Source organism: Dendrobates tinctorius, unplaced genomic scaffold (genome assembly GCF_039654945.1).
Source record: "Dendrobates tinctorius isolate UK_male_01 unplaced genomic scaffold, ASM3965494v1 ptg000114l, whole genome shotgun sequence".
Lineage (NCBI taxonomy): Eukaryota > Metazoa > Chordata > Amphibia > Anura > Dendrobatidae > Dendrobates > Dendrobates tinctorius.
Genome location: NW_027361782.1, coordinates 23,437,170 through 23,454,616, shown reverse-complemented (window position 1 = coordinate 23,454,616; position 17,447 = coordinate 23,437,170). Strand labels below are relative to the sequence as shown.

Here is a 17,447-nt window from a genome sequence, read left to right as displayed (position 1 = left end):
AAAAAACATTGTTTGTTTTTGCCACTAATAACACTGGTCAACAGCATTTTTGGTGCCAAAGATATTTCATCGAATTTAGGGTATTTTTGGGGTGCTGATTCTGAATATGTCATCAGTTTTGCCAGATTGGCTCAAGTTTTTGAGATTTTTGGTATCTTATTTATAGCACTTGTTGGTAAATGCGACGCATCATCTCATTAATTTCTTTGGATTAGTACTTGAACTGAGCAGTTCTCAATATAGTTTTGTGTTAATTAGTGTTCTAAAAGTTTGTTCATAGCTTGATTTTTGCACTAACTTTATGTTGTTGTCTGTTTTCCAGTGAAAAGCATGAACTCATCATGAAGAAGTTGTCTTAACGATCCAGACTCATTCTGTTACATTTGTGGTGAATACACACTGCCAAAACATAGAAGAAACATAACAGACTTCGTCAAAAAAGTGTATTTTGCCTATTTTGGGGTTATGCTTGGGGACCAAGACAAGTTTTGGGCACCACACATAGTGTGCAAAGCATGTATCGAATTATTACGAAAATGGAGCAAAGGACAAAGAAAAAGCTTCAAATTTGGTGTTCCAATGGTGTGGAGAGAGCCAAAAAATCATCATGATGACTGTTATTTATGGTAAACACAGGTACAGGCACATCTTCACAATGAGGGACAGGCCTTCTTGCAGATTCCATGTTACTCCCATTTTCGTTTCTTATGCTTATTGAATCCTTGCACTTGCACTGCACAGAAATAACAGTCATCATGATGATTTTTTGGCTCTCTCCACACCATTGGAACACCAAATTTGAAGCTTTTTCTTTGTCCTTTGCTCCATTTTCGTAATAATTCGATACATGCTTTGCACACTATGTGTGGTGCCCAAAACTTGTCTTGGTCCCCAAGCATAACCCCAAAATAGGCAAAATACACTTTTTTGACGAAGTCTGTTATGTTTCTTCTATGTTTTGGCAGTGTATATTCACCACAAATGTAACAGAATGAGTCTGGATCGTTAAGACAACTTCTTCATGATGAGTTCATGCTTTTCACTGGAAAACAGACAACAACATAAAGTTAGTGCAAAAATCAAGCTATGAACAAACTTTTAGAACACTAATTAACACAAAACTATATTGAGAACTGCTCAGTTCAAGTACTAATCCAAAGAAATTAATGAGATGATGCGTCGCATTTACCAACAAGTGCTATAAATAAGATACCAAAAATCTCAAAAACTTGAGCCAATCTGGCAAAACTGATGACATATTCAGAATCAGCACCCCAAAAATACCCCAAATTCATTAAAATATTTTGGACACCAGAAAAAAAAATTTTTTTCGTTGACCTGTGTAATTTATTGATATGGTTTGGAGATTTGCTATACTATTCTATTAAAGGGATCATTGGTATGGGAGTCAGGGAAAATCCACTTAGCGCGCTGGTTCAGACGCCAGGCCTCTCTTAAAGGGATCCCTGGCATGAAAGTTAGGACCGTTCCACTCAGCGCTCTGGTTCGGACCCCAGGCTGACAGGATGATGTGGGATATTATGGGTAGTAGTACAGTGGCTCTGGCTGACAGGAAGATGTGGGATATTATGGGTAGTAGTCCGGTGGCTCTGGCCGACAGGATGATGTGGGATATTATGGGTAGTAGTCCGGTGGCTCTGGCTTATGGGATGATGTGGGATATTAGTGGTAGTAGTCCAGTAGCTCTGGCTGACGGGATGATGTGGGATATTAGTGGTAGTAGTCCAGTGGCTCTGGCTGACGGGATGATGTGGGATATTAGGGGTAGTAGTCCAGTGGCTCTGGCTGATGGGATGATGTGGGATATTAGGGGTAGTAGTCCAGTAGCTCTGGCTGACGTGGGATATTATAGTGATTGTGGCTATGCGGAGTGGGTGAGGCTATACACTCAGTTTTATATATACAGTATATATGGATATAATCATTATAATTTGTTATAACTAACCGTAGTTCGTTACTACGAGCTCTTCAGCTAGTTCATCTATAAAGGTGGTCTGTTGTTCTGTTGTCATGAATCAGCTTTGAGGAGCTCAGGACATGTAAAATCATTACCACCAGCTCCATGTCGGGACCATAACAACAGAATCACTTAAAGGGAAGGTGCCATCCAAAAAATTTTTTTTCAGCAATTGAAAAAATGTAAAGAATTAATGTTTACATTTTCTTAAAAAATATTATCGTTTGTTTTTAATTTTCCAAAATATGAAAAATAATTTTAAAAAGTTTGGCATTTCCACTTGTTAACACTAGGGGGAGCAGCTACTGAAATCTGGCACAAAAACCTATGACATCTATAGACACAGTGAGCAGCCATTTTGATGGGGCTTGCAAAGTTACTGACTGTCTTTGCATGTAAAGTCTGGATCAGAACAGGCCATCAATCAGCAGACATGTTTCCTGGATTTCTGTGGAGCAGACAAGCAGACGGTCCATCCATGTGAATAAAACACAGCGCTCTTTGTACAATCCCTGGCACCGAACAGGGCGCCCCCCACAGACCAGCACACTGCTCTCCTGAAATACTCTGTGCTGCTGTCGCCCTGCTCCTTCCACCATACATCAGGCCCCTGTCCCCTCGGTTTCACACATCGCCAGGACGGGATCTGAGGAGAGGAATGGGGTCTTCGGTCACCGAGGATGGCAGGCAGCAAGGATTCTGGGAGCAGAGTGACAGCAGCACAGAGTATTTCAGGAGAGCAGTATCACACGGGATAGGATTAGATACACGGCTCAGCAGGCAGCATCACACAGGAGAGGATTAGATACACGGCTCAGAATACAGTATCACACAGGATAGGATTAGATACACGGCTCAGCAGTCAGTATCACACAGGATAGGATTACATACACGGCTCAGCAGTCAGTATCACACAGGAGAGGATTAGATACACGGCTCAGCAGGCAGTATCACACAGGAGAGGATTAGATACACGGCTCAGCAGGCAGTATCACACAGGAGAGGATTAGATACACGGCTCAGCAGGCAGTATCACACAGAAGAGGATTAGATGCACGGCTCAGTAGGCAGTATCACACAGGAGAGGATTAGATACACGGCTCAGCAGTCAGTATCACACAGGAGAGGATTAGATACACGGCTCAGCAGAAAGTATCACACAGGAGAGGATTAGATACCCGGCTCAGAATACAGTATCACACAGGATAGGATTAGATACACAGCTCAGCAGACAGTATCACACAGGAGAGGATTAGATACACGGCTCAGCAGACAGTATCACACAGGAGAGGATTAGATACACGGCTCAGCAGAAAGTATCACACAGGAGAGGATTAGATGCACGGCTCAGCAGGCAGTATCACACAGAAGAGGATTAGATGCACGGCTCAGCAGGCAGTATCACACAGAAGAGGATTAGATGCACGGCTCAGTAGGCAGTATCACACAGGAGAGGATTAGATACACGGCTCAGCAGTCAGTATCACACAGGAGAGGATTAGATACACGGCTCAGCAGAAAGTATCACACAGGAGAGGATTAGATACCCGGCTCAGAATACAGTATCACACAGGATAGGATTAGATACACAGCTCAGCAGACAGTATCACACAGGAGAGGATTAGATACACGGCTCAGCAGACAGTATCACACAGGAGAGGATTAGATACACGGCTCAGCAGAAAGTATCACACAGGAGAGGATTAGATACCCGGCTCATAATACAGTATCACACAGGATAGGATTAGATACACGGCTCAGCAGTCAGTATCACACAGGATAGGATTACATACACGGCTCAGCAGTCAGTATCACACAGGAGAGGATTAGATACACGGCTCAGCAGTCAGTATCACACAGGAGAGGATTAGATACACGGCTCAGCAGGCAGTATCACACAGGATAGGGTTAGATACACGGCTCAGCAGGCAGTATCACACAGGAGAGGATTAGATACACGGCTCAGCAGGCAGTATCACACAGAAGAGGATTAGATGCACGGCTCAGCAGGCAGTATCACACAGGAGAGGATTAGATACACGGCTCAGCAGACAGTATTACAGATATGCCCACACTGGTGAAACTTCCAGCCCCCCCCAATTATACACAAGACTATGGGCTGTATAAGTCACTGTCCTCCTCAGACAGCCATAAAAGCAAAGGTGTCAGATTACCGGAGATCACTGGGGCTGTGAGTGAGGAGGCGGAGACAGAGCAGGAGGACGCTGGAGCAGGAAGCACAGGGCTGAGCCTGGAGTAAGCAGTACAGAGGAGCATAGATAAAAGTCACCCGCACTCACCACTCTCCATCCTCCGGCTCCAGTGAGCGCTTCTCTCCTCTGCTGACCACCTTCTCCATATCTACAGCCTCTCCTCACAACACAGGACCTGTTATGCCACAAGTGGTCCTGTGATAGAGGGTAAGTGGAGCTCAGCAGATAGCACTGGGCTACAGTAAAATGGCGCCCAGCCACACCTACAGCAGTGAATGGTGCAGCCCACAGGGGCGTGCCCAGTTCTCTGCTACTGAGGCTGCAATGTGCGGTCGGAAGCCGACCGCAGTTTCCTATGTGCAGGGACGGCCATATTTGCAGACTGTATGAGTCCTCCACAGATCTGCAAATCAAGATGTCAGCGCCCAGTGGCTACATGAAAACATTATTACAAACAAACCATAAATCCTGGTTAGTACAACATTTGCTGAAACAACATGTTTTGTAACTTACTATTTTTTTGCAAATTATATAAAATTGCGGCACCTTCCCTTTAAGGATATCACGTAGAATAGTTTATAGAACGACAATTACTACAGAATATAAAGAAACTTCATATTCGCTCACCTTGGAGACCAGGTCGATATTGAATCTCCTTCCTTCTCTGACAATATCAGAGTAGGTGACATTTCTTTGGGGCTCAGTCTGATTCCCCAGTTTGGAGCCGGGCTCCACCCCACTGATATTACCGCTGGCTTGGTCACTGTCCACACACTCTTCTCTGTTAGCGGTGGCTGCAATTTCTGTTTGTGGCTCGTCCTGTGACTCTGCTGTAACATCAGCAATATCGACATTTTGAGAGGTGGTGGATCGAGCATCCGATTCCTTGGACTCTGTAGTTAAAAGCTCACAATTTACACGGAGCGACCCAACTTCCTGAACATTCTCTGAATCTTCATTTCTAAAAGGTAAAAAAGGCAGAAAAATGAAAACTTAAAATCTGTAATTTATAGACACCAGAAGCTAAATCACTTCTTCTAAGAAAATTGTATCTAATCAACAACACAGAAAAGAAAGTAAACTATTACCAATTTTCATCACAAAAACACATTACAAGCTGAGCTGCACTCACTATTCTGCTGGTGCAGTCACTGTGCACATACATTACATTACTGATCCTGTACTGATCCTGAGTTACATCCTGTATTATACTCCAGAGCTGTACTCACTATTCTGCTGGTGCAGTCACTGTGTGCATACATTACCGATCCTGAATTACATCCTGTATTATACACCAGAGCTGTACTCACTATTCTGCTGGTGCAGTCACTGTGTACATACATTACATTACTGATCCTGAGTTACATCCTGTATTATACTCCAGAGCTGCACTCACTATTCTGCTGGTGCAGTCACTGTGTACATACATTACATTACTGATCCTGAGTTACATCCTGTATTATACTCCAGAGCTGCACTCACTATTCTGCTGGTGCAGTCACTGTGTACATACATTACATTACTGATCCTGAGTTACATCCTGTATTATACTCCAGAGCTGCACTCACTATTCTGCTGGTGCAGTCACTGTGTACATACATTACATTACTGATCCTGAGTTACATCCTGTATTATACTCCAGAGCTGCACTCACTATTCTGCTGGTGCAGTCACTGTGTACATACATTACATTACTGATCCTGAGTTACAGTGGTTACGGAAAATATTCAGACCCCTTTACCCCCAAGGGTGGTTTGCATGTTTTTGTTTTTTTTTTTCCTCAATTATTTTTATTGAGGTTGAACAAGAAAACAAGTCAAAACAATGACAACCATAGTTACAACCACCATATATATGAAACTAGGGGAACGAGAGGAGAAAATAAGGAGCAGAAAGTGGGGACCGACAAATGAAAAACAGGAAAGGAAGGGGGAGGGGAAGGGGTGAGGGGAGGAACAGGCATTAGTGGCATCGATAGAACTATGTGTAACAGCAAGTACACAATAAGTCTCAGTGTTCTGCAGACTGCAGTACAGTAATATATTCCAAAAAGGAAAGAAAACAAACAACATCCAATATCTAATATCCGGCATCTTAATTATATACGGCTAAGCAGGCTGGAGCGGGGCAACCGTGGAGTGTCTACTATGTATCCAGGGGTGCCAAATGCTCTGTCTTTTTATTATGGCGGTCATGGAGTGAGCTAGTGCTAGTTCAAGCTGGCAGTGAGTGTTAATTCTATCAATTAGTCCTGCAACCTCTGGGGGGGGGGGTGGGATCTTTCCATCTAGCCGCTGTCACACTAGCAGCTATCAAAATATGTGACAGCGTACCTCTAAGAATATGAGGAATTTCATTCAGGCCAATGTGTAAAATGGCCTGGCTTGGGGTCAGAGTCATCTGGATACCCAAGACTTGTGAGATCAATAAATCAACACCCCTCCACCAAGGCTGAAGCACTGGACAGGACCACCAAGTATGCTCAAGAGTACCCCTCATCCCACACCCTCTCCAGCATTCACCAGACCCACCAGCTCCAAAATGTGCCGTTCGGACCGGGAAATGGTACCATCTCAGGTGCGTCTTTTTCAACTGCTCCAGATGGTTCACACATGAAGAGACCCGTACAACTTCACACAATCCTTCCTCCCAGTCAACAGGTTCAGAGAGAAAACCCAGATCCGGCTCCCAGCTGATCATAGAGGGCAGTTTTGTATTATCCGGCGGGTCATTCAGGGCTCTATATAATAATGAGATACCTCTCGGGCCAGAATCAGGCAGCAGAAAATAACCGTTAACTGTGTTATTTAGTTGTGAATTGAAAAAAACAGAGTCCGGTGAATTATGCAACATATGACGTATTTGTAGGTATTGGTAAAAACACCTCCGGGTGGCCGGAAACTCAGCAGCCAGTTGGTCAAACGGGATTAACCCACCACTCCCCACTAGGTCTCCCAGACTCACAATTCCGGCAGCAACCCATGACTGAAGATTAAGGTATGGAATATTCATCTGAAGGGCCTTTAACGATATGGAGTGGCGTGATAGTTTAATAAGAGATGCGACCACTGTCCGCCAATGATGTAGCGCAGCTTTCATAGTTGGCAAAAGTGGGGAATATTTAGTAGTTTTAATAGCTTCAGCCTCCAAAATATATCGGGTAGACCTGGCGGTAGCATAATAGTTTTCTATTTGAAGCCATTTATGGTCTCTGTCCGCTTGCCACCAGTCTCTCAGTCCCGTCATTATAGCGGCTTTATGATACTTTAACAAGTTTGGTACCCCCAGTCCCCCTTTTTTATACGGGAAATACATTAGGGCCCTGGAGATCCTAGACTTTTTATATGACCAAATATAACTATATGCCATAGTTTGTAATCTTAGAATTCTTTTTTTAGGGATTATCATTGGTATGCACCGGAGTAGGTACAATATTTTAGGTAGGACAATCTTAAAGGCATTAATCCTTGCAATCCAGGAGGTCTGGACAGCATGAAGCTGCTCCAATTGTTTCTTAAGCTGTATTTCCAAATTAGTAAAGTTCCTATCCACAATCTGCTCAGAACCCGTCAGTGTAATGCCCAAATATGGAATACCCTCTCTCATCCACTTAAACGGAAAAATGGCCTCCAGCCTTGTCTTTGCCGCACAAGGAACCGCCACCGGAAACAGGGATTTTGTGGGGTTCAGTTTATAGTATGAGACCTTGCTAAATTCCCCAAGTTCACAAATAATCGCAGAAAACGAATATTCGAAATTTACACAGGATAGAATGACATCGGCGTATAGACCGACTTTGTACTCCACCTGTCCAACCCTAAACCCAGAAATGCCCGCCGACATTCTAATGCGCTCGGCAAGCGGCTCCATGCACAGCGCAAAAATAACAGGTGAGAGCGGACACCCCTGTCTCGTACCGTTCGTGATCTGGAACGAGCCGGACAAGAAGCCAGACGTCAAAACCCTGGCGCAGGGGGTCGAGTACATGGCACAGATTGCGGATAATATAGGGCCCGACAGTCCAAATTTCTTCAGGACTGCTCTTAAATATCCCCAGTGCACCCTGTCAAAAGCTTTTTCAGCATCAAGTGACAGGAATGCACTGGGTTGGCCAGACAGCTCAGATATTTTAATCAAATTCAACATACGTCGTATGCCATCCTTCGTCTCCCGTCCTGCAACAAAGCCCACCTGATCTGGTGACACTATAGTCGGTATAATTCGTTTCAGTCTAGATGCTATGATTTTAGCAAACAGTTTGACATCTGAATTTAACAAAGCAATGGGTCTGAAATCTCCGGGATGTGTGAGTGATTTCCCCGGTTTTGGTATAGTGGAAATAGTGGCCTCTAAATTAGGGGCCATCACAGTACCAGCGTCTCTCCAGTGTGTGAACAGACGCTGTAGATATGGTGTTAATTGCTGAGAAAAGGTCCTATAATAATCATTCGTTAAGCCATCCGGGCCTGGGGCTTTATGAAGTTTAGTCTGTTTAATCGCCTGCTGAATTTCTGCAGCCGCGAAGGGGGCGTTTAAATAATTTAATCGGTCAATGGTAATACATGGCAAATTAACAGAATCTAAGTATGCATCAATAGATGTTTGGTCAGGTTGAGGGGTGGAGGCATCTTTTAAATTATAGAGGGCAGTGTAATATTGAGCAAAGGCTTGCACTATGTCCCATGGGTTCCTTAGGGCTCTACCTTGCTCATCCAATATGTGGTCAATTCGTGACATGACCTCCTGTTTATGAACTCTGCGAGCTAGAAGCGCTCCCGCCCTGTCCACGGTAGCATATAAGTTAGTTTTAAGTCTCCTCATATTGTATGCATATTTGTATAGGAAATTTTCCCTTAAATTAAATCTAATTTGGGAGATCTCCTCAGAGACAGAGGACGTATGTGCAGCCTTATTAATAGCATCTAAATAATGTAAACGGGAGAGCAGAGCCTCTCTACTGGCTTCTCTTTTCTTCTTTAAATATGAAGCTTGTTGTAGGAGAACCCCCCTAACCACCACTTTGTGAGCAGACCAAATGGTCTCATCAGAGACCTCCCCATTATCGTTTATTTGAAAAGTAGCCCTCCAGCTCCGAGGAAACCTTATCATCCACCTCCGTAATGATCCGTCTATTGTCAAATTGTGCCAGGTCACATGGACGAATCATTACGTCCGATGTCAGAAAGAGGTTGAATTTTTCACTCTTTGCTTCATTGCAGCCATTTGGTAAATTTAAAAAAGTTTATTGTTCATTTTTTTTCTTATTAATGTACACTCTGCACCCCATCTTGACGGGAAAAAAAAAAAGGTAGAAATTTTTGCAAATTTATTAAAAAAGAAAAACCGAAATATCACATGATCATAAGTATTCAGACCCTTTGCTCAGACGCTCATATTTAAGTCACATCAGGGGCAGACATAGCGCATGTACAGCCGGTGCGACTGCACCGGGGCTCGGAGGTGGAAGGACTCCAGGTTGGACATTCAGAGGCTAGGTAAATCTGAACGATAACCAGCCTCTGTCGCTCCATATAGTGGGATGCAGTAAGCAGAGATACTGAAAATGACAAGAAGGTAAAACACAAAGATGGCTGCAAAGTTGAGGACCTTTCTGCACTTGCTGTGCCCCTCACAGTGAAGTGGGCAGATTGTGACATAACGGCAGAGAATGGAGCAGTCTCCGATCTATAAACAATCTGTTGCCAGTCCTGTGTTTATACATCACACCACAGGTAACGGCAGAATCTGAGGACACTGCGCCGGGGGTACCGCCGCGATCAGCCAGACAGAACATGCTGGAAACAATCCAAGACACCAGTTTGCGGAGCGGCAGCAGTGAGCGCCCCCCCCCCCCCACACACACACACACACCCTTCGCGAAATTCACAGAGGAAATGCAGATGAGAAAGTTTTGTTTTTTTATTTAGGTTAATGCTGTCGGATTAATGATGGCTTCTGCTTGATCTCACGCTCTGCGCACATTTTGTGCTGAACACGCTCAGAGACGCAAGCGCTCGGGTTTACGCCTCGCTGGACAATCATTTTTCGTGTGTAATAACCGATGATGTGCGACAGGAAAAAAAAAAAAAATAGAATCGACCTTATAAAGAGTCGCGGGGTGGGGATGTCTGCGCCGAGTCTGCTCGATTACTGACTTTCATTATTAGGACACAGGAACAAAAACAACAAACACCTGCAGAAAGATGGGAGTATAACCATGCGGATATATTCGGATAATCCAGATGTTCTCACTGGTGCCAGATCAGGGGGCTCGACGAGACGGGCAGCGATGACGTCCCAGTCTTCAGTCACCTTTTTGCTGAGGCTTGTGATTAGCTCCCGTAGATGGGCCATAACTTCAGCTATAACTTTAGTGAACACCCGGGGGGGCGACTGCTATACCAAAGGGAAGGGCGACATATTGAAAATTCTGTAACGACCCCTCCAAATGAACTGCCATTCTAAGGAAACGCATAGATGGGTATATGGTAATAAGCGTCTTTTAAATCCAACACCACCATAAAGCAATTTTCGAACAGCAACTTTATTGTGGAACTGATCATTTCCATTTTGAAAGGCCGAATGACCTAGTATCTGTTGAGTGCTTTCAGATTAATTATGGTCCTGTAGGAATTATCTGGTTTACGGACCAAGAATAGGGTGGAGTAGAAGCCTTCGCCCTTCTCCGCCTCTGGTACCTTTATCAATACTCCCTTCTGACATAGGTCAACAACTTCGGTTTCTAGGGCAGTCTGTTCCGCCAAGGAAGACCTGAGCAGGGTGACCCTAAAACTGTTCTGGGGGACACAGGCAAATTCGAGCTTTAGGCCTGAGCCTACCAACCCCAGGATCCAGTTACTGTTCGAGATCCGCGACCAGGCTTGGAAGAAGGCCGATAGTCTACCTCCCACCGGGGCCTCTAGTCATTGGGGAGGTTTCTTGGTCTCACGGGATGCTTCTTGGCGTCCCCCGCCAAACATAAAGCCGGTACCTTTCCTCTTATCTTCCCATCTGCCCTGGTCTCTGGATGACCTCCTCCGAAAAAATCTTTTCCTAGCAAAGGGACGTCTATAGGAAGGGGTGGGCAGGGAAGGGAATTTATTTTTATTGTCGCCAGCCTTCTCCAGGAGTTCATCCAGGACTGGTCCGAATAGATATTCCCCCTCACACGGGATGGAGCACAGCCGGGATCTGGCCTGGATATCCCCGGGCCAGCATTTTAGCCATATAGCCCGTCGGGCTGCATTTGATAGCCCTGCGGCCTTGGCCGCCATTCTTGCGGAATCTGCCGAAGCGTCGACTAAAAAAGGCTGCCGCATCCTGGATGGTGGGTAGGGTTTTCAAGACAGATTCCCTCGAAACTCTGTCCTCTAACTGCGTTTCTAGCTGGTCCAGCCAGACCATCATAGATCTGGCCGTGCAGGTAGCTGCAACCGCCGGTCTCAGGGCGCCAGCCGACATCTCCCATGTGCCTTTCAAGTAGGAGTCCGCCTTTTTATCCAGCGGATTCTTTAAACGAGACCATGTCATCAAAGGGGATAGCGGATTTTTTGGACGCCTTAGCCACTGCTGCATCCAATTTCGGGGCTTTATCCCATTTATTCACCACAGGGTCCTCAAAGGGATATCGCCGTTTAAAGGCTGGTGGTAGGGAGCCTTTTCTTTCAGGTTTCCTCCATTCCCTGTTAATCAAATTTTGGACCTTGTCGTTTAACGGGAACGACTTACGTTTCCTGGGGTCTAAACCCCCGAACATTAGGTCCTCTGCAGACCGTTCAGGTCTTGTATCTGTTAACCCCCCCCCCATGGTCGCTCTGACTGCCTTGACTAGTTTGTCCACTTGTTCCAGACCTAGGCAGACACGACTGGCGTCTTCCTCTGAAGAGGACGCAGAAGTGGAGGGCTCTGAGGACTCTTCATTCCCTCTAGGGTCAGCTGAAGAGCATGACCCGGAAAAACTCGCCCTCTTTCTCTTCCTAGACGACTCCCGCTGGGGTATGGATCTGAGCTGAAGCCGCTAGTCAGTGCCTCTGTGCCTTTTCTCCCCGGTAATCCGGGTTCAAAGGTGATGTGGCCAGGGGCTGATTTTTGCCTCCCTCCCCCATTTTCCCTGTCGTCCCTCCCTCTGCGTGCCGCGCCCCCCGCCCACACCGCTCTGCCAGCGCCTGGCGACACGGGGAGGGAGAAAACCGCTGGCACCCGACTTCCGGTCCGGCGCTGCCGGCCCCGCCCCACGCCGCGTCACTTCCAGTCCGGGCGCGCGAGGACGCGCAGACCTCCAGCGTCACCGGCCCTGCCTCGTCACTTCCGGTCCGGCACCGCCGGCCCCGCCGCGTAACTTCCGGTCCGGGCGCGCAGACCACCAGCGCTACCGGCCCCGCCCCCCGCATCCTTTCCGGTACGGGCGCGCGAGGACGCGCAGGCCACCAGCGCCATGGCGGCGCCTGACACACAGCCCCCCCCCCCGCACGCGATCCAGGCTGAGGGGGACCGCACCGGCCAGAACAAGGATCGGGATCAGGGGAGGAGAGGCCATACGTACCTGCCGGCGCCGACCCGACCCAGGAGACGGGCATCCGCCGGACCCCGCACCCACCTGCCCCGCACAATGACGTGGAACCCTGCGCGGGCCACCGTGGTGCTTCCAGGGGACTCCGCACTGCCCGAAGTAGGATACCCCCGCTACCTGAGTCGGACAGCAGGCCTGGGGATTCCTCATCCATGATGGCATGATCTGTAGGGAATCCTGTCCTCCAGGAACAGGAAACCAACTGATGCGTGGGAGAGGTGCCGCCCTTATGTATCTGTAGGATTTCCTGTTCCTGGAGGGCGGATCCCCTCTCTCAGGTGGTGCTGTCATGGACGACCAAATTAAATGGCTAAGTATGGAATGGACAAGGCAACTGTTAGGTGGATTCATAACTGGCTTAGTGATCGGACCCAAAGAGTGGTCATAAATGGCTGCACATCCAGTTGGAAGAATGTCTCAAGTGGGGTACCACAGCAACTAACAGAATGGTTTTTAACATGAAAAAAGCATATACACTGTGTTCCAAATTATTATGCAAAAAATATTTCCTCATATTTTCTCTAAATTACCTATATGAATTGCAGTCATTGTTATTTTCCAGTCATCTAATATTCTAGTATAATTGCAATGTTTTTGAACAAACTGCCAATGAAAACAGTATATTTTTAAAAATAAGAAACACTCAAAATGCATGTTCCAAATTATTATGCACAGCAGAGTTTTCAACCTTTTTTATTTTGAACAAAAAAAATGGTCAATTGTGAAATTATAAGCATTATCAGCTTATAACAAAATGAAATCAAAACAGTTTTCAAGTCCAAATTTATTCTAGGTGATGTTACATTTGCACATAGGACCCCTTGTTGGAAAGAAGCTTCTGAACTCTCTCATCCATTGAATTTGTCAGTTTTTGGATGGTTTGTGCTTCAATTGTTTTGCATATGGACAGAATACCCTCCCAGAGATGTTGCTTAGATGTGAACTGCCTCCCGCCATCATAGACACTCCTTTTGATGATGCTCCAGAGGTTCTCAATGGGGTTGAGGTCAGGGGAAGATGGTGGCCACACCATAAGTTTGTCCTCTTTTATGCCCATAGCAGCCAGAGATGCAGATGTGTTATTTGCAGCATGAGACGGTGCATTATCATGCATGAAAATGATCTTGCTGCGGAAAGCACGGTTCTTCCTCTTGAACCATGGCAGGAAGTGCTGTTTTAGAAACTCCACATAGATTATGTAGTTCATCTTTACCCCTTCAGGGATCCTAAAGGGGGCGACAATCTCTCTCCCCATGATTCCAGCCCAAAACATTACTCCACCTCCTCCTTGTTGGCGTCTTAGCCGTGTTTTCATGGGGTGTCCATCAACCAGCCATCCTCCACTCCATCCATCTGGACCATCGAGCGTTGCACGGCACTCATCGGTGAACAAAACAGTTTGGAAGTCAGTCTTCATGTATCGTTTGGCCCACTGGAGCCGTTTCTGCTTGTGTGCAGTGGATAGAGGTGGTCGACAGGATGGCTTACGCACAGCTGCAAACCTCTGAAGGACCCTGCATCTTGTTGTTCGGGGGACGTTGGAGGCACCAGCAGCTTCAAAAACTTGTCTGCTGCTATGACAAGGCATTTTTGCAGCTGCTCTTTTAACCTGACGCAATTGCCTGTTGGAAAGAGTCCTCAATTTTTCCTTATCAGCACGCACACGTGTGTGCTGGGAATCAGCAACATACTTGATTGTGCGATGATCACGATGAAGTGTCTTGGCAATGTTGATTGTAGTCATGCCTTGACCTAAATACTCCACAATTTGTTGCTTCTCAGCAGCCGACACATCCTTTTTCTTTCCCATTTTGGCAAAAAATGTAGGCTGCTTAATAATGTGGAACAGCCTTCTTAAGTAGTCTTGCCTTTATTTGGACACACCTGCCAAACTAATTTGCACAGGTATCTGCAATTGCTTTCAGTGATATAAAGAGCCCTGACACACATCACCATCATTGAGTTTAAATGACAAACAAAAAAAATTCTAACCTTATCACTCCGAAACTCTTTTTGCATAATAATTTGGAACACAGTTTATAGAATGGAAGGAATAAGGCCAAGCAACAGCACATGTGAAAAAGACTTGGGTATACTAATAGGTCACAGACTGAATATGAGTCAACAGTGTAATGTAGCAGCAAAAAAGGCAAAAGCAATTTTAGGATGTATTAACAGAAGCACACAGTCTAGATCACGTGAAGCCATTATTTACCTCTACTCCTCTTTGGTCAGACCTCATCTGGAATATTGTGCCCAGTTTTGGGCGCCACATTTTAAAAAAACACATCAATAAACTGGAGCAAGTTCAGAAAAGAGAGACCAGAATGGTGACCAGTCTGCAAACCCTGTCTTATGAGGAAAGGTTGCAGGATTTGCGATTTTTTAGCTTGCAGAAGAGAAGACTAAGAGGAGACTGAATAGCTGTCTACAAATATCTCAATGGCTGTCACATTGTAGAAGGATCATCTTTATTCTCATTTGCACAAGGAAAAACTAGAAGCAATGGGATGAAACTGAATGGGAGGAGACACAGATTAGATATTAGAAAAAAACTTTTTGACAGTTAGAGTGATCAATGAGTGTAACAGGCTGCCACAGGAGGTGGTGAGTTCTCCTTCAATAGAAGCCTTCAAACAGAGGCTGGACAGACATCTATCTGGGATGATTTAGCGAATCCTGCTTTGAGTAGGGGGCTGGACCAGGAGGTCCCTTCCAACTCTACGATTCTATAAGCAAGGCCACCACAGTGATCTACAGCAACCAACGACACAAAAGACTTCCAGGCAATGCACGGATTGTGTGACCAAGAATAAGCGACAAGGAGGCTGCATGAGATGACACTGCCTCTACAATCACTGAACTCCACCAAATGGAGATAGTTTGGGATGAGCTGGAAGCAGAGTGAAGGTGAAAAGCAGGTAACAAGCATTTAGCCATTCCGGGCCATCCCCCGGGACAGGCGAGAGCCATTCCAGGTCCTCCCCCCGGGACAGGTTACATCCATTCAGGGTCCTCCCCCGGGACGGGTGAGAGCCATTCCAGAAGACAACCTAATGTGGCAGAATAAAGTCAAGGAGTGTATTGTTATCATCAGAGTAACAGGGGGCACAGAAGCAATATGAGGTGTAACAAATATTCCAGTTTTTTTCCCCATACTTGTTTCTTTATTCTTTGTTTCCATTTCTGTTCCTCCCTCTCTTTGTTTTGCTGCATTCAGTCTGAATCTACAATGTGCACATTCCAATAAGAAAAAAACCACAGCATAAACATCCATCTAAATTTGTTATCGCCATAATGATGCGGACCTGGAGGATCACGGCATCGGGTCATTTATACAGCACCACGAATGCCATAAAAATAAAACCTTAAACACAAAATAGTAGAATGGCGGTAATTTACACCGCGTCAGTGCACTTGGGATTTATTTCCCCCTTTTTCAGTACAATACACAGTACAGTAAATATTGAATTACTAAAATACAACTTGTCCTGCAAAAAAAAATGCTATGGACTCAGAAGACAATCAAAACAAGCGCACAAGAAAGACACAAAAATTAGAACTGGGTGTGCATATCTTAAAAACGTGCTATCCAATTTATGATTGGCTTTTGTCTTCTAAATCTCCTAATATGTACAGCAAGCAGTGCCGTGGTGGCAAAGCGCTAAGTGGAGATTCCGATAATCCAGAGCAGCGTGTTTGGCGACTTCTTCACCAGGTTGCGTGAAGTCTCCTCAATGTTTCCACCTTCAAACTCCTTGTTACACCTCACTACAAAGAAACGATAATAACCTCGCGACACTTCTCTGAATACTTTTCTGGACGCCAGCGTCCCGGACGTCCACTGTCCTGTCTTCGTCCTCTTTGCTTCACTCTCTTGAATGACACATTACACCGCTCAGGAGATTGATAGTTTGCATAAAAAATATCCGAATTCATAGATTGTTTCAGGCGGTCCACGGAGCTCTCTGCCGCTACCTGGACAAACCTGCTTTATGTGGAGCGGTCATAATATTTATGAGCAAATTTCCTCAAGGACTCTCCCGCCACAAAGCTCGGAGAGAATATTACAAAGCGTAAACAACGGCCGTTACCTGCTTCCCTTATTTCACTGCACTAATAAATACAGACGCCGGGTAATCTGGATTTTACTAGAAGCCGTCACTTGTGGAGTGAGAAAGAAGAAAGGTAGTGTGTATTATAAAAAGATGCTCGGGAGAAGCACATCCTCCTGTACTGTCTACAGAAACCACAGGTAGGAGACCATGGTGGATCAATGAGACAGTATCCAAGGAGGAATATACAAGAACAGCCTCAGTGTATATACATTACTGATCCCAAGTTACATCCTGTATTATACCCCAGAGCTGCACTCACTATTCTGCAGGTGCAGTCACTGTGTACATACATTACATTACTGATCCTGAGTTACATCCTGTATTATACTCCAGAGCTGCACTCACTATTCTGCTGGTGCAGTCACTGTGTACATACATAACATTACTGATCCTGAGTTACATCCTGTATTATACTCCAGAGCTGCACTCACTATTCTGCTGGTGCAGTCACTGTGTGCATACATTACTGATTCTGAGTTACATCCTGTATTATACAGTCATATGTTAAAGTTTGGGCACCCCTATTAATGTTAACCTTTTTTCTTTATAACAATTTTGGTTTTTGCAAC

At 45.5% G+C, this 17,447-nt stretch overlaps 1 protein-coding gene across 2 annotated transcripts in view; it reads right to left on the bottom strand.

The window, feature by feature from the left end:
- Window positions 1-17,447, bottom strand: part of CHM (CHM Rab escort protein) — a 94,911-nt gene that overhangs the window by 61,535 nt on the left and 15,929 nt on the right. For both annotated transcript variants that reach the window (XM_073589887.1, XM_073589888.1), the window contains exon 5: window positions 4,819-5,152. In XM_073589887.1, coding sequence (XP_073445988.1) covers window positions 4,819-5,152 — 334 coding nt within the window. The remainder of the gene's footprint in view (window positions 1-4,818; window positions 5,153-17,447) is intronic.